Genomic DNA, 23,763 nt, shown 5'->3' with positions numbered 1-23,763 from the left:
ATTGGTATCAAGCAGCCCATCGGTGCCATGAAACGTCAGATGCACGGAGCTCTGCCGCTGCACCTTCTCCCTTCTTTCTAATTTTGTAGGTTAAAGTAATGCATAAGTTCTTACAAAGTACTTTGTCTATGCACTCAGGGGGCTTCCAGGCAAACAGGAGTGTCCCCCTTAAGGGTTAATGCTTTTTTTAAAACTACATTAAATAAAAGGTAAATATATACATTTTCATAAAGTGGCTTGCTCCTGCCTTTTTTTCTTCATCTTCAAAACAAACATTTTCTGCTTTTGTCCTTATTATAGATAACAAATATTCCAGTGCAGACAGATCAGAATCCTTTCCACTGAACCACTCTCATCGTCCTGCCTCCTCCGTGCCCATGTATCCGTATCCCCCCCACGCCGATGATGTCATGCATACTTTTGACCTCACGGCAACACAGAAGATCCCTTAGCTGCCCTTTGCTGCAGCTTCAGAATCCAAAAATAATATTTATTTTTCCATATGCAGTCCCCTGGTAAAGACTGGAAACGTTAGAATAGCTTTAATAAAAGAAATATTACCTCCTTCTTTCATGCACTTGGGAACTGAAAGCGTTTATGGGATTCTTCCGTGGATTTTGTGTCACTGGGAGCCACAGTAAAACATTTTTTTAAGTTCAAATCAGAGCATCGCTCTTTGGAAACGTCAATTTTGCTTCATTCAGCACAATTGCCACCCAATGAACTTATCACAATGCTCTAATGGCAATGATGGATCTCCCTCTGTACAGACAGCGTTATCAGCGGTACTTGTTTACACTTGTCACTGCCTTAAGAGAGCAAGTGCTTCCAACATCTACATGCATGAACTGATTATATGTAGTGATTGATATAGCGCCACTGTATTCCACGCCGCTGGACAATGGATATGAAGCGAATTATGTTACAATAGTGAGTGAGTGACTTAAAATAATAAAAGTGGCCCCTGAAATGTTGGATGCTGGCTGACTCTACTGGAAAAATGACCCTATTACGGATCGAACCAGGGACCCCCAAGAACAACGAATGAAGTTCAAAAGAAGGGACCTCTGAGCTTCGTATGCATTAAAGTGAATGGATAGACTGTACGTTTATGATCTGAACCGCTTTAATTATGAACGAGTCCGGGAGATCCGAAAGGGGCCGCTCAGAGTCACGGCTGGCAAATGCACCCAGTCGTTTATCATCTGGTCCCTTTCATATCTCGTTCTCGGCTTATTATATGAACCTGTGGCTTGGAGATGCTGTTCTCCTCGTCTATTGTTCTTGCAGGATAAAAAAGGTTGCATTGTTCATGTTCAATAACAGACTTTGCTGCCCTGATTAAATGTGTACCCAGTGCGGAGCAAATATTTACATACACTGCAGGAAGCAGATACTGAAGGATCATTGTTATTTGTACACCAAAGTAACCCTGCCTGGAGGCCACTAATGTGTCCAGAACAGGCAGATATGATATTTACCACTGGGAAGATTCCAGGAAATTCAGACGAATTGATCAAGATTATAAAAATGGCCAATGTTGACTTGGATAAAGCCAGAGAGGGTGTGTGAGTTTAGAGATAGCCGGTCTCCACCTGTGCTGTAAGGAAGATATTTATCCGGTTCGTTTAATTGATCAGTTATTAATACATAACGTGCAAATATAGTACAAAGGTGGTGATGCTAGCCCCATAACCATTTTCATGTATGTGCCATATCATAGAAGGGTTAACCAACCCAACTGCGTACCTCCTTTTGGTGCGGAGGAGTTGGTCTCCATCTCCCTGTAGCCACAGACCAAATAGCTATTATCCCTGCTTGAACACGTAGACCACAATGGCCAGCAGCGATTAACTGGCTGTGCTCAAGCAGGGGTGTTCAGAGATCTGGTTCCCTGTGTTAAAGGGGCAGTTTATGCTAGATAGTTTCTGAATGATTTGGCTTATGGCTTCCTCTAGAAACTCGTTCAAGAAACCCGTGGGTTGCTAGAGGTGACTCATCACGTGCAAGAGCTTGGTGGGAAACGATATGTTTCTGGGTTATTCCGTATTGAAATCTAACGTATAATTTACAGTAAAAAAAAAAAAAAAATATTATCCCAAAAAGGTTTTTCTTTTTTTTTTTTGGTTTAGGGACTAATCGGGATTCCTGCCAGAATAGTTTTGAAATACTTTTATATGATATTAAGTAACCTTTACAGAAACCCAAAGCTCACCACGCAATCTCTGATACACAAAGTCCAAACTAACTGCAATGTAGCTTTCTCTGTGCGAGACTGTTACGCCACGTTGGGGTTTACTTTTGCCATTTACGTAACTCTTGTAAAGTTTTTTCGCCGCTTAATTTCACCAAAAGTTTAATAAAGTTCAGATCATAGATCGAACGTCGACTCCCTCTTAAAACTCCTCTCCTGTTTTCTTTCTTCGGGTTTTAGATGAACTCATAGCAGACTGCACTAACGTTAAAGAAAAACGCCAGCATTGTCTTCTAATTAACCCATATTGTCTAATAAAATGTAAAGACTTGTTTTAATAAACTGCTAATAAATGCATATTCCGTGAAAAAGAGTATTGGTAATTTTGATGGGATTTGGGTATTTATTTCTGCATATTCTTTATTACATTCAATTCTTAATGCTTATCTTAGTGCTATATGGTCTGGAAAAGAGTTTGATTGTAATTGTAGAATGAAATAGGGGTTTATTAAGCCCCCCGTAAGGCATACCCCAAAAGATATGTTTCCCGTCACGCTTCCTTCTTAAACTCTATGTTCTAAAAGGATAAATGGGGACCGATGGATCTATGATTAGATAGACACCAAAAAGTGGAGGACTTTGTAAAAACTGACACTTTTCTTATTATGACAAAAAATGTTTGGGTAAATATGGTGCATATTGTCATAATTACTACTTTTTTTGCAACAGAAAATCTGTGAAACGTATGTTTGTTTTCGATTCCTTTAAATCTTGCGTCCTTGACCGCGTTGTTGCTATGAATGGGAAACTACCGATGTCTAATAAGTTCCTCTTGTGCATCTTTGCAGGCAGCGAACAGCTACTTGAGAGACCAGTGGTTTCATTCTTTGCAGTGGAAGGTAAGTAAGCAAACACTTGTTCGCTATATGAAGCTTACAGCTTTAAGCTCGCGGGGTTCCAGAATGGTGTTAAGGAACTCACTCTACCTCCACTTTGACAGAATCTTGCATAAGCGACCTACATAAGCCGTACATAAGTTCAGTTACTTGAACGTCTTTACACTCAACGCACTAAGAACCCCCGAACGCAGAAAAAACACCATAGGTTAGTGGGGATTTCTTGTCATTGAAAGGCATTACATGCCAGTGGTCCAGGGGCAACCCATAGGTGGATGTACAGCTGTTGGGAAGGGTTATGTAGCCATAGGCTGAATCTCCATATTGATTAATTAAAGGCTCCTCCAGTTGAAGGCAAGTTATCTGGAAGTTTGTACTGAAGGCAGCACTAATCCTAGTATATTATTCTATTAAGGAAGCATTAAGTCACTTCCTGTTTGCTCTTCTTAACAGGAAGTTAATGTTGTCCTTGACCTTTTATGGCTTTAGCTTATATTGAATGCAGTTTCTGAAGCTATGTGTTCCACTACAAAGAAACGCATCACTGTTAAAAAGATTACTATAGGGATCAATGTTTAACCCCCCCCCAAAAAAAGAACTAAGAAGTGAAATAGGATGAAAGCAGTGGGTCATTAAAAGGGTGTATCGCCTAGCCTTAAATTATATGTATCGAAGGAACAGTCAGTCCTTTTTATAGACTTATGAAACAACTAGTGAATTCGCATCACGTGGCCATACTTCAAACACTTTAAACTTAAAAGCACCCTGGAGAAAGCTTACCATAACATTCACAAATCCTGCATTCACTCTTGGAGGAACGGTGTCCCACCAGCTAAAACATCTACAACCAACATTAAGTTGAACAAGGCGATTACAAAATATATCTATACGCTATATTAACTTTATTTTTAACCGTTCAGCTTTTAATATGGTTTTTTTGTTCCATATTTGCTTGTACTTCTTTATACCTGAGCAGTTATTTCTGTACTGTGAAGAGTGCCCAATCGCATTCTTTTTAATCTCCCGGGTTATGAGAGTTGGAGTGGCTTCTGGATTTACAACTCCCAGCCAGTTCTGCCCAGTCTATTAAAGTGACCCGGTCTTCCTGGTACTCACCTGTCCCCTCTAGGTATGGCTTCCTCTTTATGAAAAGGGAGAGTTTTTGGGTGGGAAACCTCTGAAAACTAATTGGTGTCCTCACAAGTGATGTATTATCACCAGCCAATTAAAAGAAAAAAGCCACAATCATCTTTTATCCTCTGTTAATCATCTTTAGGGAATTGTGTCCCTAACATTCTCTCAGCTGCCTTGTACTCGTCGAAGTGTACAGCGAGTCACGTAGCTTTTATTATCCGGGGCCAGATCTGGTTTTCGGAGGAGGAGGAGAGATGAAAAGAGGCAGACATGGTTTCCTGTGCACTTGTTTTAATGTGAGAATTACAAGACTTTCCCTTCTCTGTGTATAGGAAGGAATTCCTTTTAACTCAAGAAGTCCGGCATCGGTGAGCCCTGTATCCATGTGCTGTTTGTGGAACACTGTGTCTGTATGGTGCCCATTCACCTTCGTACATCAGGGTTTCATTTGATTATTGAACGACAACCAATGTCAAAGTGAATATTGACTGTAATGGAAGTCTTTTGCACCTTATAAAATCAAGATATCTGTTTCCAGGAACTTATTCTCAAACACATTCTAGAGCCTTAGTCTTAGGATAGTGACAGTTTTAGCCCAACCACAACTCAAAACCTGTTCTGCCTTCTCAGAATATTTAAAGAAGAGCTAGAATAAAGGTAAAGTCTAAAAGGCTCAAACTCTACTGATTGAAGAGTTGGAGACTGGCACAAATTGTGGAATAGATTGTAGCAAGGCATGTCATTGAGGTCTTGGCCCACAAGTAGCACAAGTACCATTTTCTTCATATATCATTGAAAACCCCAAAAGGCATCTTCTGAGTTTGTCAACTTCTCCAAGGGTTGTCCTGACCTACAAACTTGGCACATTAGTATTAGTAACTAACGTGTTTCAATATATACCATGCTCACGTGGAGCAATCTAATTGCAAAGCTTTGGTTTTTGGTGAACCGATATACTATTCTAAGGTCTACTCCAAAGAAACTCTACCAATGTATTTTTAACTTATTCGTAGTGAGGTTCTGCATTCTGTAGGCATTGATATACCCAGCTTATAATGTATGCACGCTGGAAACCAGAAGCAAGAGCAGATGCTAAACTAAGGGCTTCGGTTTGGTTAGGTCATAATATAAATTTGAAATGGGTGTTATCAACAGTTTAATGAAACTTTGCTACGCTGTTATTACGAGCAATTTCTGGATTCCAAGAAGCAAGGTGCAGACGTCACTGTATTCTAAACATTCTAAAATTGTCACCTCGCCCACATGCACATAGGCATGACGCCCTTAAGTGCCAGACACAGTCATAACTTCACTTCAGAACTGAAACCGTAAAGCGTCACACCTTTTGTTTTGTTTTTGTTTTGTTTTTTACGAAGAATTATCAGGATTTCACATTGAAATATTTTTATTTTTTTTCAGCCTAGCTGTTGTGGAACTAATTGTTCTTGTGGCTTTTTAGTAATAGCTAATGAATCTCTTCCCAATTGGAAAGAGCTTTTCACTGCTCTAGAAACTATTACAAATTAAAATAAAAGTCAGTGTTTCAATTGGAAAGAACCTTGCTCTAGAAACAGTAAAAAAAAAAAAAAAAAAAAAAAAAATACAAATAAAATGTAAAAAAGTCAATGTTTCACAAAGGAGGAAGTCATGAAGTTGTGAAACTGCTTTAAAATGGAGAAAGCGATATGTTTGATTCTGTTTGTCAAAAAAAAAAAAGTATAATTCCTTAAGGAATTACACAAGAAGCTAATTGCAAAAGATAATGAGAAAAACTTCACCCACATTTTGTCTCATATACCTTTCCAAACTCTTGGGAAAGCTTTTGATCGAAGGCATGAACGTGTCAGACCGCCTGTCTGTTGATGGGTGTGTGGACCAGAGAGAAAGTACTTTTAGGTTTTCATATGCTATACACGGCTTATCATTTTTTTACATTTTTGCTGCCCAAAATGTCCCTTTAAGCTTTTTAGATGGGAGGCTCATCGTAGAAGAGCCGAGTGTTCCTTGAGACACCAGCCCAGCAATTCAGTAACTTTGATTGCTCTACGTAAGCCCTCGGCTGCTAACGCAAATAAAGCAGTTACTACGCGCTTTGACCATGTTAGTGTCACCGTTCCGCCAAACAGCCAGCGCTGAGATATATACATACGTCACTCCTCTGTTTATTTCCACCACTGTTTACCTTTAGGAACACAAGCCTTGTTCCTGGGAGAGGGAAACGCAGAGGCCTGCATGATGTAAATATTAATAACTATGGAAATAATCTGACATGTTATATAGCTTAACCATGTGATCAAAACAACAGTACGGTATTCGGCGTTACGCCATGTTTCCGGGCTGCAGGTATACTGTCTGTGTCATTAGAGAAGCCTGGGTAAGACTCGTCCAGTGCTATTGTATGCTATCTGTAAATGTTCCTATACGTCAGACATGGCCGTTGTAAGTAAACTGTTCCTCTCCCAAGTTTTTCATAAGATCTGTTAAACAGATAGAGACCTCCAAGCAGCCTTTTGCAATTGGCATCCATCCCAAGGCACCGTAAATCCAACACTTTAGTTGCATGTATGAATTGTGTTCTAGAAATCACCCATGGCATGTCCAGAATGTTTTGGGGGTGTAGGAATGTGTATGGTTGATGGTTCTGGGACAAAAGTGGTCAATCACAGGGTCCTGGAGCAGATCCAAGCTTGAGACATTGTGGGAAATCCATTAGATTTCTGTTGCTTTAGAATCCAAGAGACATCACCCATTATAGGTTTTTGGAAAACATGCCTGTATAAAAGATCTCTGGCAGATCCAGCCTCTGTTCCACAAGGGAGCGGACCTCCCATGGAGCCCCAAGAAACAATTAAAATTTCACTCCATCAGATAACAAAATTCCATTTATAGCTCAAACAATTGCTACCCAGGCAGCAGGGTAATGCCATATAAAAGCCAGTTGCTACAAAATATTAGAGAAACACTAATTCATCTTCTGATGAGCTGCATCCCCGTGTAAAAAAGTCTATAGAGAGAAGAAAATGTCATTAAAAGAAATTCCGGAGAAGTTGGTGTTTGTCAGTCTTGGTTGATGATTATCTTTTAAACGTTTTGTTATTTAACGGTAAATCCATTTACTTAGTGGTTCCTCATTGCCTCCACCTGTCACGTTGCAAGTGATAAATTTAGGATGTAAAATAACCTTCATTTTCCTAATCCTGACTCGATTCCGCAGTTGATCTTTTACAATATCTGCTTCCGAGGCTTTCTTACTTTGGGATCCTTGCTAACCGTGCTTATCCGCTCTTCCGACAGATGCATTACCCTGAGCTTGTATGTGGATATCTTAAAAACGATTATTACTATATAGAAGTTATTGGGGGGGAAAAACTCATTATGTGCAGACCTTGTCAGTCATAGGGTAGCGTACAGTCCGGCAGCCATTAAGTAGAAGAACAGTTCTTCGGCATTATTGCTGCCAGCCACGATTCTCCTTTTAGACAGTAATGCTATAAGTGAATTAGCCCCTGGAATGAACAGCGTTCCCCACGCTGGGACGTTATTTGCTTTGTCTGCAGTGGAAGAATAAAGGTTTTGTTACACGAATTAAGGTTTGGTTTGGCGCATGACCCGAGGCCTCCGTTTTACAATAGGTGGAAAAGCACAGTACAGCAGGAATGAAGGGCAAATACTCAAAATCAATACTAAAGTGTGATAGAGCTCAATGGGAGTTGCCCGTAACGCTTGTGCTTGTTTTGTTTAGTAGAAGGTATAGATACACAGAACTTGGCACCAGGTAAGACATATTTGGCACACCTGGTCTTACTTGCTCAAATCTTAATGAGTTTTTGGTCCTATCTTCGATTCCGGAGCCATATGCCTGTCCCGTGCATGTTTAATACCCTCACTGTATTAACCTCTACTACTTCTGCTTGGAGGCTTTTCCACTTACCCAGCACCCTGTCTGTAAAGTTCCTTGCGTTACATCTAAACCTCCGACCCTCTAGTTGTAGATCATGGGGATGGTTGGGTTATTCTAGGTCTTATTAACTGAATGGACCACAAAAGTGACTTAGCGCAGTTTAGCGGAAGTCCCCAATAACCACTTATAACTCCTTTATATTGGAAAATTGCACTTTTTTTTTGCACCCTGCACTTTTTTACACAGATTGTAATTTGGAATTAAGGTTCTTCCGCCGAGTCCAACGTCAATCTTTGTAACCGATATCAAAAGAATGAAATAAAAACGCATAATCTTACAGAAAAATGGGCCGGAGGGAGGTCCTAAATAAAAACCATAATAATACGAATCTAAAGCCTAATATATAAGTTTTTCTTCTGCGGCTTCCAAAGTGGGAAACGCTGTGCCTGATCTACACGGACGTGCCGGGGTTATCCAGCGGCTGAGTTACTTGCGTCAGCAGGCATTGGAAGGGAGGGGGAACAAAATGAAAAGGAAGGGGCTTTCAGAGACCTCTGTGAGACAAATGATCATAAGAGCGCTCATTCTTCTGGGATCTCCGTGCTCCTGTTTGTTTTACTAACGCTCACGTGTCGCATGATTCCCCGGGTAGAATCACAAGCCACCTTTTTTTTTTCTTCTTTTCTTCTTTCTTCCGTTAAAGAGGAAGTCCTGTTACAGCTTTGTTCCTATTTTTAGTTTTTATTCCGTAATAAACTGTCTCCAACAGCGTCCCGTATTTGATTGTACTTTAAAATACCCGACCGTACGTATAGGTTTGTAGATCCGGAAATATTGGTGTGAAAATTGTTAATAAATAATAAATGCGTAAATTGAAAAAACTTTGCGTAGTGTACAAAGACATCCATTTCTATACAAACAAAATGACATTTCTGGAATATTGCCAGAATAATCAGTAGAAATATGTTGAGTAAATGGGAAAACTCCAAGGAGAAGAATTTACGGCAGATAAGGACCGTTCAGCCCGTCTAGACTAGTTTTCCTGCTTAATCAGTCGTTGGTCTCGTCTTAGATTCAGGATAGCTTAATGTCTATCCCATGCATGTTTAAATTCCCTTACTGTGTCAACCTCTACCACTTCTGCAGGGAGGCTGTTCCGCTTACAGACCACCCAGCTTGCCTGTAGTACATTTGAGTTATTCAGTGCAGGTATTGCTTTGTATCCCACATATTTCCTTGGTATTTCTTTTATTTTTCTAAGCCTATACATCCATTAACGTGGAATGTTCAGGTCATGGAAGAATAAGAAGTGGAAGGCTCTGTTTAGTTATACGCGTTATACACGGTTATCACGTTCCCGGTAGGGAGGATAAAATATTATCTCCCGGTGTTTGGATTTTGTGTGTTGTGTTGTAATCTGGGAGCGTAGCAACATATACAGTGCCGCTTTCCATACTGTCCCCTCTGTACGTGCTTATTCGGAGAAACGCGGTGTCCTCGGTTTAATACACGGGGGGAATGTTGTTAGCGATTCTTTTACTTTAGTGAAAGGGAGATGAGCAGGTGAATCGTCGCTGGCCAAATGCTCACTCGTGCGTCTCCCGTAACTGCTCTAATGAACCAGCACTTTCTCCTATTAATGATGTACCCCGTGACGTCCTGGCCGACAACACCACCAAACAGATATACCTGCAATTAAGAGCAGTAATTATCATTTACAATAATTATTATATACATTTTATTTTATCACATACATTTTATTTTATTTTATCATATACATTTTACGTTATTCTATACCTTTTATTTTATCATATACATTCTATTTTATCATATACATTCTATTTTATCATATACATTTTATTTTATTATATACCTTTTATTTTATCATATACATTTTATTTTATCATATACATTTTATTTTATCATATACATTTTACGTTATTCTATACCTTTTATTTTATCATATACATTCTATTTTATCATATACATTTTATTTTATTATATACCTTTTATTTTATCATATACATTTTATTTTATTATATACCTATTATTTTATCATATATATTATATTTTATAACATACATTTTATTTTCCTCGCCTGACACCTTCCACCCAAAATGTGGTAGCTGACAGCTGGGCTACCTGTCTTTAATATCACTCTGATCATTTTCCCTGCCTGAAACTACATTCTTAGTAGGGAAAGAAGGGGTTAAAGCGCTGGATATTGCTTTGTGGCACTTTAGTTGTATAATTAATGCCAATAAAAAGATTGAAAGATAATAGAATCGGTTTTCTATACAGTCCTGTGATCCAAGTGCTAGCAAAGGTATAGATCAAAATACCTTCATTGTCTATCCCCAAGTAGTGAATGGGTTAATACTCAGGTACGTGGCTTCTCGGCTGTTTGTTTCCCCGTGCGCTGTGTTCTATACAGCGTGGGGAGGAAAATTTTTTATTTCACACTGACGTGATGTGTAGGGGTAGCTTTTCATGCTATTCCCTTTGTTTTGGAATTGGTTATTGTAAGCAGAGATCCAAAATGTGAGTCACAAAAAATAAAAATAAACTTTGTACGCCAGTTCACAACATGAAATAATCGGGGTTGATTATGCGAGGCGGTCCTGGCAAGGGTGGCAGTTGGAGGCCTTGGCTATCTGACCTCCTATGGATTCACACGTGTAGCTCGCTGTTTGTCAGTGCGTGGGGCATCAGTGGTTAGCTCTGCAAATACTCGCTTCGAAATCAGTTCACCTTTATCAGAAATTGGCTATTCTTTGATGTTACCCCCCCCCCCCACACACAAAAATCGGCATTTTTATTATCGGGGACCCTGACCCAGAGATTCTCCTAGTCCTGCAATTCTTCATCATATCTTCTGAGCCAAATTAAGGGGGGTTAATCCTGTTAATTGGGTCAAGGACAACCCAAGATTACTGAAGATGGGCAGCACCACTATAAGCAAACATGTCTTACTCCCAAGTACCTCCTGTCGCATGTTAATGAATATGTGATGATGTGACCCACGCGGACTCACACATCCTCAAGGCTTCCCCTGCCACGAAACCTTAAAAGAACAATAAAATGTCTTTTATAGGCTCTCCTCGCCTTGTTTTCTAACTTGGATCCATGAATAGGTAGACAGCATCTCTGGATGTGTAGCATCTATAGCATGTATAACATATTTATAGCTTTCTGGTTTCACATGTCGTTGCCGATTAAGTCTATTATTTAAAGAAAACCTTTAGATTGTAAGCCTGCGAGCCGGGCCCTCTTTCCCTAATGTATCGGTTCGTCTTAGTATTATTTCAACAAACCGCATTACAATTATTGTCTTCCAGAAAAAGATTTACAAGTACAAAAAGGTTCTCAGCAATCCGAATCGCTGGGAAGTTGTCCTGAAGGAGATTAGGACCCTGGTGGATATGGCCCTCACGTCTCCACTACAGGATGACTCCATCCACCAAGCACCACTAGAAATCGTCTCCAAGTTACTTTCCGAGGTGAGTGACTTATTGGGATGTCGTTTTTTGATATTGGGCAGTTCTGGGGCAAAATGGGTTATTAGTGCTAGCCCAGATCCTTCATACTAAGCCAGCTTGGGCCAGACACAACCACAAGAACAACCACAAGAACATCTGGACCAGAGCTTCAAGATCCGTATTGGCACCTTTTCTGTTGACTTCATGTTATGAAGTCTTCTTTGACCTGTCTGAAATACCCCACGGGGTGACCACATAAGTCTCATTATCCATCTTTTGTAAACGCGATTCATACCAGGTCAACGTAGTTGTACAACAGCTGTTTTATATTTTTGTTTCGGACATGTTGTTATGTTACATATCAGTTATGTTACTGATTTATTTTTATTTTTGTTGCAGAATATTAACCTAACCACTTTGGAACATGAAAGCATTATTGTGGTGAGTAATGACATTTCTTTTATCCTGATGGGGCCTTCTCCGTGTTTACATACAGCCGGGGCAATAATAGATTGACAGTAACTTGTACTCCTTAAACTTTAATTGCGGTCGTCAGTTATTTATAAAATAACTCCGGTTTTACTAGGCTTTCCCAGAAGAGTAGCTCCTCTGAATAGATTAACACTTAATGGGCTCTGCACGGCAAAGCAGGTGGATATATGAGGGATAAAGCAAATTTATTAATAAATAATAATAAAATAATGAGTAATATAAATGACTCTTAACAAATCTAACCTGTGACGGGAAGTTACTCTGACATACGAGCGACTGCGGTAGCTTCACAACAGCAGTAGTGCGAGGCTTGCATAGATTTATCGACAAGAGCCATGGGGGTGGACGGGATCTGGCGTAACTCGTGAGACGGCAGAACACAAGCCATAGCTTAAACCTACCCAGGGTTCTGTGGATACTGAGACTGCATTAATTATCTTTTTTCATAGCTTTGTACTTAATGGGGGTCTAGTCACTTAATAGGGGGCTTGTGGGAGAATTGCACACTTCAAGTGCCTGATATTGCTGTACGTTAAAGGAAAGCTCGTTGAGCTTCTACTGAAAGAAGGGCTGAGCTGGCCCTGTATAATGCATAGCTATATCACATTCCATATGCATTATATAGGGCCAGCTGAGCCCTTCTAGCATAAGCTAACTAGGATTTTCCCTTAAATATGCATAGTGATATCGGTGAGTTGAATCGTTCTTCGTGGTCTTCTTTGGTGAGTAGACCCCAATAGGTGGCCACCATAGATGGCTTTTTGTTTTAAATTCTCATGATTATAGCTAGTCTTTAGCTAGGTGTCTAAAGAGTAAATGCCGCAAATATTCCCAGAACCCCTTCCGCCCCGCTCTTATCCTCTTATGTGGACTTGGAAGAATTGTCTGGATTTCTCCATTATTGAAATAGCCATTTACGGCAGGATGGGAAGACTTGTTTTCACTTTGACTCCTGCGGGTTTTTATTGCCATTCCTGTATTTTCTTTAGAATATAGCTGGAATATTTCTTGAATAAGAGAAATTGTTTTTGTAGCCCACGGAAGTTCCCAGGTTTGCGATCCCAATCAGCATGGTTCCTGGTATGCTGTTTTCTTTTAAATAGCGATGTCTTTTTCCTGTAGAGAGGGATTATCTTCGTTAGAAGGCGAGTGTGCGAGTCACGGATATATATGTTGTCATAACCCATTGGGATTATTGTTTTAAGAATATTTTATTGTGTTTAGTTGGCAACAGTCAGGATCTCCTTTAAAGACATTGGCATTTATTTGCATGCTCCTAGTTCTACTCACTTTTTAGGTGGATGTTTAATAGAACCAGCGATAATCCAAAGAGAACCAAAGCAAATGTTTGGGTCCACCAGTGGACATTGTGGTGGAACATCACAGCCACAGTTTGCCAACCCAGAGCTTTAATATTGACAATTTTGTTGTCGACAGTTGACCATAAAAACCAGGAGACCACTTTTTTTGTACTTCTAGGGCTTCCCTGTGATAATTTAATGTTAAATTGTTGTAACAAAAGCTTGCAGAAGGAGCTGTGACATCCCAATATATTTTCATAAGCATGTTGGGTTGCTGGGATATAGAACAATTAGGAGCTTTCTGAAAATTCTCTGCGCTCATAAAGTACACCCTGTTGTTCAGCTGTCGTTAATGGAAAGTAGAAAAACACCATAATGTTTAGCAAGCGATGGTGGCCTTGGGGGACGACTGCTGTTACTATAGGAAATCTACTTTGTAGGAGAGAAGTTCCAGTCGCTGATAAAAACCATATTTATTATCTGATAAAATAATAGGAACAACAATATGTTAATATATGTGTACATATATCCAAATATATAAATATATATATATATATAAAAATTATAGAATTAGAATATTTTGTTAAAAGTTTTGAAACATGACTAGTAGTCTCCATTCATTTTGAAACATTATATAGAATAGTAAAATGTTATCAGTCCTGGTTTCAACATGAGGCTAAGAGGCAAACGTCACATGGTGCCGCCAGAATTAAAGGGGAGCACCGTCATTGTAGTCCTGTCTGTAGACACTGAGAATGGCCCTGGTACCATGAGGTCTGCAGAGGTCTATGTGACGCCCACCCCTCTGCCGGGTGAATTCAGTAACATGGCAGAACCTATGTAATAACTTCAACTTCCATGACGTTTCTCATAATAACCCACTCTTAACTCGTTTTCATTTTATATTTTTTAGGCAATTGCCCCTCTCCTGGAAAACAATCACCCACCCCCTGACCTTTGTGAATTCTTCTGCAAGGTAATCGTTTTTGGAAGTCTGCATGGTGTCAACAGAAAAAGAGAAACATCTCAAAAATATTTCTAGATAAAAAGTTAACATTGTAAAATAAACTTAGAGGAGAAGCACCCTCCGGTCTTAATATCTCAATGCTGCGCCACGATCAACGATATCACTTTGTATCTGAAATAGTGTCAGAATTTGTTAGCTCTACAGCAATGGTTAAAGATTTTGCGATTTTGTGATGTCACTTGTGTGTTCATGACTGTTCTCTTATTTGCAGCACTGTAGAGAGCGCCCCCGTTCCATGGTGGTTATTGAGGTGTTTACCCCAGTCGTCCAGAGGATCCTCAAACATAACATGGTCAGTCTTACATTTATGATACACAATAATTAACTAATAACTAAAAGTGTTCCTTGCTGATGTTTTATTTGCCCCAAACAGAGCCACTGACCAGACGAAGGATATCTTATCAGTTTTTCTAGATTTTAAATGTGTATTTAGTTTAGTGTAAAATTACTGTAGCCGATATCAGGTGGACAACCCTCTAGGCTCTTTGTGGAAGAGAACGTCTAAGAAGCTGAGAAACCGATTCTCAATAGACCTTAACTGAGGATGTAGAAGACCATGTTGAGTGAACTTTGTGATCTCGCTGCCATTCTACACTTAACAAGTTCAGCCCAGTGGGTTAAACCTCATGCCTGTAGGCAGAGTCTTCTCCAGCTCGTGGGCTTAGACTCTTACAAAAGAGATCCGACTAATTTGGAGCTAGAAGACAATTGACGATATCCAACCGTTTATCGGAACGTCTCTGTCTATCAGATGCCTTTACAGCCCTTTATTATTGTTTATGATTTCCTGGCACATACTAATCATAAACCTTTCAACGAAGAGCATTTATTTATGTAATTTTATTGGGAATAATACATTTTAATATTGGAGCTCACAACATATCTCATTAGACCCTTCTGGTCCATCACCAGTTCCGAGTCTAGTTATATATCTCAAGTGCGTTTTAATAAATTTAGCACCTTTTTTCTACCTACCCCACGTGTTTAGGATAATCTGGCCTCTACTTCCGGGCTGTTTCACTTTGGTCTTGTTTAAATCCTTAAACGTTTATGACTAACGCAGGAATTTGGGGGGGGGGGGGAATAATTATATGGAAGGATGGGTCTGCCTGATACCCCCTAAGCCTCATATGAATACACACTGCTGTTATAACCAGAACAGTGTATATTTTGCCCAATTCCAATAATTTGAGGGTATCAAATGAATTTCAGATGTACTGGATCTCTTTTACCGGCGTGGATACTTCTTTCTACCTGCTGGTGGAGGTTGGAAACCACCTGCATTTGCAGGTAATTCTGTGTGTCGAATATCTGTGTGCTTTTCTGATATCACTTTATTCCAGCAGCAGAATATCATTCGTTGGTAAAACGTGTGTAATGCCATTTAATGGTTTGTCAGGACAATATTTTGGGTGAATCTATTTACTTATTTGGTTTTGAGTATTTAATGTCCCAAAAAATAAAGCATTACCAGTATGATGCCTTTATATCGTTTATTTTGGTTGGTATTCGTATTGATGATGGAGTCTTTCGTTGAAGTTGATATCTTTTATCGGGCCAACGTTGAAAATGATGTTAAACTTTGGGAATTATTATAAATACTCTTCATCTGCAGAGAAGGTGGATTAACGTTTGTAATTAAATCCTGTTCACGCCCTATTTTCCTGGCACCACTAATCCCACTTCCCCGTATGTTTTATGGGTACACATTGCCAGTGGATTATCAATTTATGTTAATCCCCTTTGTTCATGTACATATTTAAGACTACTCACTCTTAAACCTGCCAGTCTGAAGAAGAGACCTCTGAGGTCCCAAAAGCTTATGTAACCTTTTATCTCTCTCTATTGGCTCATTAAAAGTTACCAACTTCAACTAAAGACTCCATTTACTCTTTGGTAAAAATGGGATCTTTTTTGCCGTTTCTGATGTCATCGGGTGCACTAGTTGGTGGTGATCCAGTCATGTGACCAATGCGACTACATAAAAGGCTGGAGTTATTCAGAAGTTAATAAATTAATCACAGAGCTCTGTTCATTATGGTTAGGAATGTGGTTTTATGATGAAATATGAGCTATTTACTCAAGATGCCTTTAAAATAGACCATGTGTCCTTGTTCCACTTCCTTGTCTTTTTTTCTTACTTCTGCAATAAAAGCATCAACTTTACAACTGAGAAGAGGTAATAAAGAAGTGACAGCACCTCACATTCTATAGAACGGACTTAAAAAGAAATTGTACAAGAAATATTTCCTGCTTTGACGCAAGAACCTTTGTCAAAGAGCAATGTCTTTTTGTTTCAATAGCTAAATCACATCGCAGGATCTTATATAGAGTCTGTCTAATAGAAAACTTCCAAGGAAGCTCAGCCCTTCTTGTGAGGGGAAGGTATTTACTTCTGCAATTGCAGTTTTGTACACTTCCTGAGCAGGATGCTCCTGTAGGAAGTATGTGGTGCAACAGACAATGTTCTCCCCCTTCCAGGGGGAAACAAAAACCTCAATATCAATTGTTAGGTGTCCTATCAGGCGAGGAGCTACTTGCAAAATTGTCACTGGCTTTGAGAAATATTTGTACAATAATTAATGGATAAATTATTAATAATTAATTGTTAATGGATTCAAGACAAGGATAAAGTTGGTACTTTTTAGGAAGCAGCAGACACTTTGCACAGTTACATCTGGGGGCTCCTTTGACCACCCCTACGTTTTGGACACAATAATCCTTATTTTGCAGCACTTTTTTTCTATTGTGTTGCCAGTGCCACTGGACACTCTTCTTGTGGTCAAAATGTCTAATCAGGAACCTGATTAGGTATCATCAAAGTTGTTTCCCATAATTGTTCTTACTGACTACCTTAATTCCCCTCGTATTTTCCTGTGCACAGCATGGCAAGTAAGCAAAACGCTCACCGTTTTCATTATCACACTTACACCTGTTTGACCGAGTTTCTGGAAATAATTTCTGCTTGCGAGTGGCCAACACACTTTTATACTTTCACGATTCATCGCGCTAAATGTTTTCTCAGCTTTCAGGCGGAAACCAGAGTACTTAAAATGGATTTTCTAACCGTGACTGGACGCAGAGGAATGAAAATAAATATTACTTGAAAAAAAAAAAAAAGATCAAGTGCCGACAGCCTTAAAAAATCCTTTTTTTCCCCCTCCATGTACAGGATTTCGGGAAGTGCCCTCGACTAAGGCTGTTTACCCAAGAGTATATTTTGGCATTGAATGAACTGAACGCTGGAATGGAGGTGGTAAAGAAATTTATACACAGGTCAGTGACGATTAAGGATTATTGGATTGTCCTGTTTCATTTTCATTCTTTCCCACGGCTGTAAAATGTCATTCTAAAGGTAAAAATTTCCCGTATCTGGACAAAAAAACAAATGCTCATTTTCCCACAGCCAGCTGGCTGGAGTATTGCTCATATTTTTTATTTTAAATGTACAGTTTTGCTGAATAGTATTTTTCGGTAATCCAGAAGGTATTTCTACATCACATATCCGTGACACAGATTTTTGGAAGACTTTGCACTTAGATCATCTGCTTGGTATTAATCATTGGAAGAACTACGGATAGCGGCATCTGAACATTTTCCTTTGTTGTTTTTTGTTTTAATGTCTAATGGAAATGTTGGTTTCTTTGTGTGTACCTTACGTTTGTGGTCTTTTTCTTTTATGACCAAAACACGGGAGTATTTGGGGTATGTGTCATTTTCGCCTCAAAAAATCTTGTTTTCCAGAAATACTAAATATAGCCATACCCACCAGCTGAGAAGCTCAATACCTTAGTAATGAAGACTGAATAATCTTAATTGAAATGTTCATATTTAGGAAGCACTAACATATTCCATGGCTCATAACTTTAATGGATACAATCCATATGATGTACAATGAGATACCATGAGCCCTGTAGGAGTTTATAATCTATAGTAGTTCGGCATCCAAAGAAAGAAGAAAGAAAGATCTTGTTAGAGGTTTAGAACGTCTTGTTGGTGTTTCGTGGTAGTTACAAGCATGCAATGGAATCAGCAAACTTGGTGGTCAATGATCTCAGCACAGCTAATTTACTTTTACATGTGAGGTCTTGTCCTGTGCCCCATCATTAACGTTCGGTTTAGATACACTAAGCCAGGAAAAGTCTATCCAAACATAAAGATGTTCTCCGGTGTTATGAAATTCAACGGCGGTTTCTCCAAAGTACTCTAGTAGCCCAAGAACTAATGACAGTCTTTTAAGAGACTTATTGCTTCCTAAAATATATAGAACTTCAAGCCTGTGGACATTACATTGGATTGTTGTGTTTTTGTAGACGCAATGTCAAATCTCCTAAGTAATATATATATTTTCTTCCCAACAGCATGCATGGTCCTACGGCAAACTGCCCCCACCCCAGGGTCTTACCAAACCTTGTTGCAGTGTGCCTTGCTGCCATATATTCATGTTACGAAGAATTTATCAACAGGTGAGTGGAACTGCTTCTGCTGTAAGTTATTATAGTCCTACATACAAGACCAGCATGTGTTATGGGACTGTTGAGTTGTGTGTTTATTGTATTGAGAGTATTCTGAGTTATTGTTGCCAACCACACTATGACCATGATCCACCAGATTTTCACCCAAGGCCATAACTGTGTCGTAAAGAGGATCAAGAAAAGGTGTGAGAGGCCTTGAATTACCCCTTCTTGCCCCTGTCCAGAGGTTGAGTAAGGAGGCCTTGCATTGTCAGTCCAGACAGGAAGGCTTGTGTCGTTTCCAGGGTCAATGTGATTTCAGGTTTATTGATACAAAGAGGTCAGCATAATGTCATATTTTGCATAGAATAAGGACCAGGATGCAGTTGATTGTGTGAGAATTCTGTGATATGATTTTTAGTTAGTAGCTTCATGTGGTTTCTTTCCGTGGAACTCTGTCTAATAGACTTGAAGATATAGTCCACTCCTCACCCTCCTAATGAATTGCAAGAACATGGTTCATGTTCTCCCTCATTGTAAGAGTTGGAATTAGTTTGTGGTCTATCAATAAAATGTAATAATCAAAAGATTTTCCAATAGTTTTTTTGTGTTTTCGTTTTCATAAAGCCGAGACAATTCCCCAAGCCTAAAGGAAATTCGGAATGGATGCCAGCAGCAGTGCGACCGTAAACCCAATATTCCTCTTCGTCTCCACCATACCAACCCAGACCTGGTCTCGCAAGAGGTCACGTCGGTAGAGTCTCGACACAAGCCAGTCATTGTTACATCCAATGAAATTCACGTTGAGGTGGAACGCAACAACACAGTGAATCAGAAGCTGAAGGCAAATAGTGGGAATGACAGCGAACCCAACCTGATCGATTGCCTGCTCATCAGCCCAGCCTGCAGCACCATAAGCATAGAGCTGAGTCCTCAAGCTGAGAGAGTCCTGGGATGCTACGTGGAAATTCTAAAAATACTGTGAGTACTCCAGTTATTATTGAAATGTGTGCATTATTGTATACCAGTGTATCTGATCAGCTGGGTTATTTCTCCAGCCCACATTATGTACTTTTCCGGTCTTATTTGGCTCTGTATCTTTTAAATAAACTGGCTATGATCTGTTGAGCTTAGCAAAGCCATGCAATAGTTCAACAATGCTTGGTGAGTTAATGAGCCTCCGATATACACTACTTTAACACGAAACAATGAGGATAAACCAATCACTCAAATACATCTGAGTGTGCTGTTCAGTTTGAAAGGGTGTGTACCTGAGTTGTATTTGGCAGAGACTCCCCGTCTCACTTTAACTTTGCTTTCATGTTATCGGTAATAATGCGACAATATAGGGGAGAACAGCCAAGTTAGCAGCCAGATCTGTGAATTGTGTGTATGTGAATGCTGGTACATATAGCAAGACATGGGGAGCCCAACGACACCCGCCATATGCATAGGCTGGGAAGGAATAACCTCTGCTCTACTTGGCCAGAGAACTTGTCGAACCAGAAAACCTTCAACAGTCGCAGGGACTTGGAAGAAGAGGCACCCATGTCTGACTTTCTAAAACACATGCATGAAGCATGTGACCTCCTCCCTAATCTTCTGTGCTCTTTATGTGATAATTTACTGGTATACTTAAAATATATTCTTTATATTTATAAATATTTTTAGTCATGGTATGCATATAGATTGAGATGGCTATAATAATAATAATAATAATATATTAAGAAGCCTTTGCGCATTCACCTAGCTCTTTGGTAGTTTGGGGGAATTAAAGATGGAATTTGTTCTAATTAAGTCTCATATTGAAATCTCAGAGTTCGAAGATTTGCTGTTTTCTTGGGAATTGATGATTTAAAGCGATCCTATCATCAGTTACGTGTAAGCGAGAGAAGTTGGTGTTATAGCTGAACTTATGATTCAACCTGACTGGCGGCTATTATAGAACATTACAAATTCCCAAACATTTTAGATACGGAAGTTTGACATCTAGATCTTTTTACAATTCTCCTAAACCTTGATAATTGAGGGAGACACATGGATTTAGGTAAGAGGGGTGATGCTGCCATTTTGGATTACCCTTTATCACTCATGGACCCGTAGGCCTACGCCTAGTGTGCCTCATGGGATAATCCGCCACTGCATGCAAGGTCCATCGTTTCCCCTTATCTGAGCCTGGTTCAGTGATTCTATGATTGTTTGGAGAGCGTAGGAGACCCATGTTACACCCATAACGCTGTCACCAGGAATCACGTAGACCCTCTGGTGAGAGATACACTTCTCTTCTGTAAGAGCATGCTGAGGAATTACAGTTTATGAAATGACTGCGCTTCTTAATACGAGGTTTTTAAAGGAAATTGCGCAAGTTTACAGGAATTAGTAAAAGACGACTCGTGTTTCAACACAAAATGAATAGGGGTCAGATTTCTGAAGACAAGGACTGCATCGCTTCATCCGAGTCATGTGTAGCAGCCTTGCGTCTACCCGCATTACACATTATTACCGGTTCCCTTAAGGTTCCCGGGCTTTGCATTGATGGTAAATACATATATAATCCTCGTTTCGGTCCACAGGCACCTGCGCCAAGCACCTGACTGTACAGAACGCAGTCAAACAGGCCTTTCAGAGGAATAAGCAGGTGGCGCATGTTGGGCCAAAGGGCTCCTGGATTTTGCAGTGTTTACCCCATGATGATGATTGTAAAGAGTGGATTATATTTAGTACGTTTTCTTTGTACAAAAAAAATAACCTTTTGTGCGTTTCCTAGACTTTTCTCATGACTGAATCCTCAAGATGTAGACATTATCCAGTGTGACCCGGATTAAAATGTTAAGCTCCGGAGAGGGCATCCACTTGTCACGCTGTTTGCAGGGGTTGAGCTCAGACACTTATCAGACATGACTTGGCTTTAGCTCTTGGAAAATATTATCTTGGGAGCAAAACGTTGATTTGGAAACTGCTGGGAATTCACTGGAATGAATGGGATGAGGAGATCTTAGCGATGTTAGTGATCACTATAAACAAAGAACATCCCTCAATCATCTGAGCTCTATGCACACCTGATAAATGTATGATATATAACCCATACCCCTTAAAGAGACAAGTTGCTGCCCCTGAAAGCCCCACTAAAGAACAAAGCGTAGTAGAATACTCTAAGATTTACAGCTTTCATCTCCTTCCATGGTCCAAGGATTCTTGACACTGATTGGCTGTTTCAAGCAGCCAATCACTGGTCAAAAGAAAGAGCTTCTATTGAAATCAGAGGGGGCGCTTTTTGCATACGTGCACGGGGGTCTTCACAAGGCTGTGTGAGTCCTCCCCAGTCAAGAGCAAAGCTGTGAAACCCAAAGTTCTCTGTAGGCTGTGTGTTGCAAGCTTGGCTCATCTCTGTGGTGCAGTGACGTCCGAGGCGAGGATGATGCGGTTAGACAGCTGACGGTTTATGAGAATAGAGAACTAAACTGTTTCGGTACCTCTTTCTCTTTAACACTTGTCAAAACTAGCTGTCATAGCTTCAGAGCTGGAATAAAATGTTCTGTAGCCCAGGAATTCTCGGGGTACCCGATGCCACCTAATGCACTCTGTACATTGCTGCTGGATGCGATGGTGCTGTACATATATATGCATGCGTAATGTGCAGTCCCCATTCTATTATTGTTCCTAGCCTTTGAGTTGCAAAGACATAAGGGTTGTTTAAATGTTACATCGTATTATAGTGTCATGATGTAATGTAACGATGTTTTACGTTGCTGAGGGCATAATAGATAAGTGGAAGAGGTTAACGCAGCGACGGATTTGAATCGTGCGTGGGATAGGCATGTCCTGAATCTATATCTTGTATGTCATGTTAGTTTGAAAGCAACGCGTTAATGTGATTAATAGCGTTACACATTATGATTGGTTTGTAGAAAAACGATTTTATGCGTAGAGATCAATTAGACCTTCAAAAAAATACCTGGAATTAGTTTTTCAATTTATTTTTATTTATAGTAATTGCTACTTATACATTCTCCACTCATATCCGCCTATGCACGTCGCATTCTGTTCTTCTATGCACGTCGCATTCTGTTCTTCTATGCACGTCGCATTCTGTTCTTCAATGCACGTCGCATTCTAAGCTTCAATGCACGTCGCATTCTAAGCTTCAATGCACGTCGCATTCTAAGAAAAGGAGAAAAACATTGTTATAAAATGTGCAACTTATGTCAAATGGGAACAGTTTGTTATTGTGTGTGATTATTTCACTGACTTTGTTGTAACAGCGCTACGGAATATGCTGGCGCTATATAAATAAATGTAATATTTGTGATAGGACTTTACTTACTTGAACAAGTTGGGATATGCAATGCGGGCCATCAACGCCAGGCCCCTGATCAGTAGGAATCCTGCTCTCATGCTTGGGCCACCGGATGCCCCGGCCACAACTACTGCAGTTGTGAGTAATGGTAGGATTTGGGGAATTTGGGAAATGCCCATTTTTTTTCTCCTGTCTATCTCTGTCTGAGTCTTCTGCCTCGTCCAGAATGAGCAGTAAGTGAAGACCCTGGCCTTTCATACTGCGTCATCACATTGAAAAGGTTCTAAAGCAGCCAGGCGACTGTGACATCAGAAATCAACCATGATTTTTATAGAGACAGAGAACATTTCCCAACTTTCTATACACAAAAAGTAACAAACCAGCCATTCTAGACATTGTGTTTGATGATCTGAAGCCAGAGGGTGGTAAGGGCTTCACCAAGGTATTTTATGTGACTTTGTGAACTATTGATAACTATTTACTGTGAATCAGACCTGTCTCTTGGCATCATACCTGGGAACTCTACAGGTTTAACCGGAGGCTCAGTAACCATCTGTTATTGCTGGGCCACCAGTGTAATCTTTCATC

The 23,763-nt window shown here is 39.9% G+C and overlaps 1 protein-coding gene across 1 annotated transcript in view; it reads left to right on the top strand.

Annotated features, from left to right (window-relative positions):
• LOC149299095 (C-Maf-inducing protein) overlaps window positions 1-23,763 on the top strand; it is a 66,742-nt gene that overhangs the window by 31,993 nt on the left and 10,986 nt on the right. The window contains exons 3-10 of the mRNA XM_089486460.1: window positions 3,043-3,093; window positions 11,464-11,625; window positions 12,004-12,045; window positions 14,311-14,373; window positions 14,636-14,716; window positions 17,597-17,700; window positions 18,786-18,890; window positions 19,506-19,859. Coding sequence (XP_089342586.1) covers window positions 3,043-3,093; window positions 11,464-11,625; window positions 12,004-12,045; window positions 14,311-14,373; window positions 14,636-14,716; window positions 17,597-17,700; window positions 18,786-18,890; window positions 19,506-19,859 — 962 coding nt within the window. The remainder of the gene's footprint in view (window positions 1-3,042; window positions 3,094-11,463; window positions 11,626-12,003; window positions 12,046-14,310; window positions 14,374-14,635; window positions 14,717-17,596; window positions 17,701-18,785; window positions 18,891-19,505; window positions 19,860-23,763) is intronic.

Source organism: Sceloporus occidentalis, unplaced genomic scaffold, assembly GCF_023333645.1.
Source record: "Sceloporus occidentalis isolate IW3139 unplaced genomic scaffold, rSceOcc1.0.p SCAF_29, whole genome shotgun sequence".
NCBI classification, from domain to species: Eukaryota; Metazoa; Chordata; class Lepidosauria; order Squamata; family Phrynosomatidae; genus Sceloporus; species Sceloporus occidentalis.
This window is presented reverse-complemented; position numbering and strand designations above follow the sequence as displayed.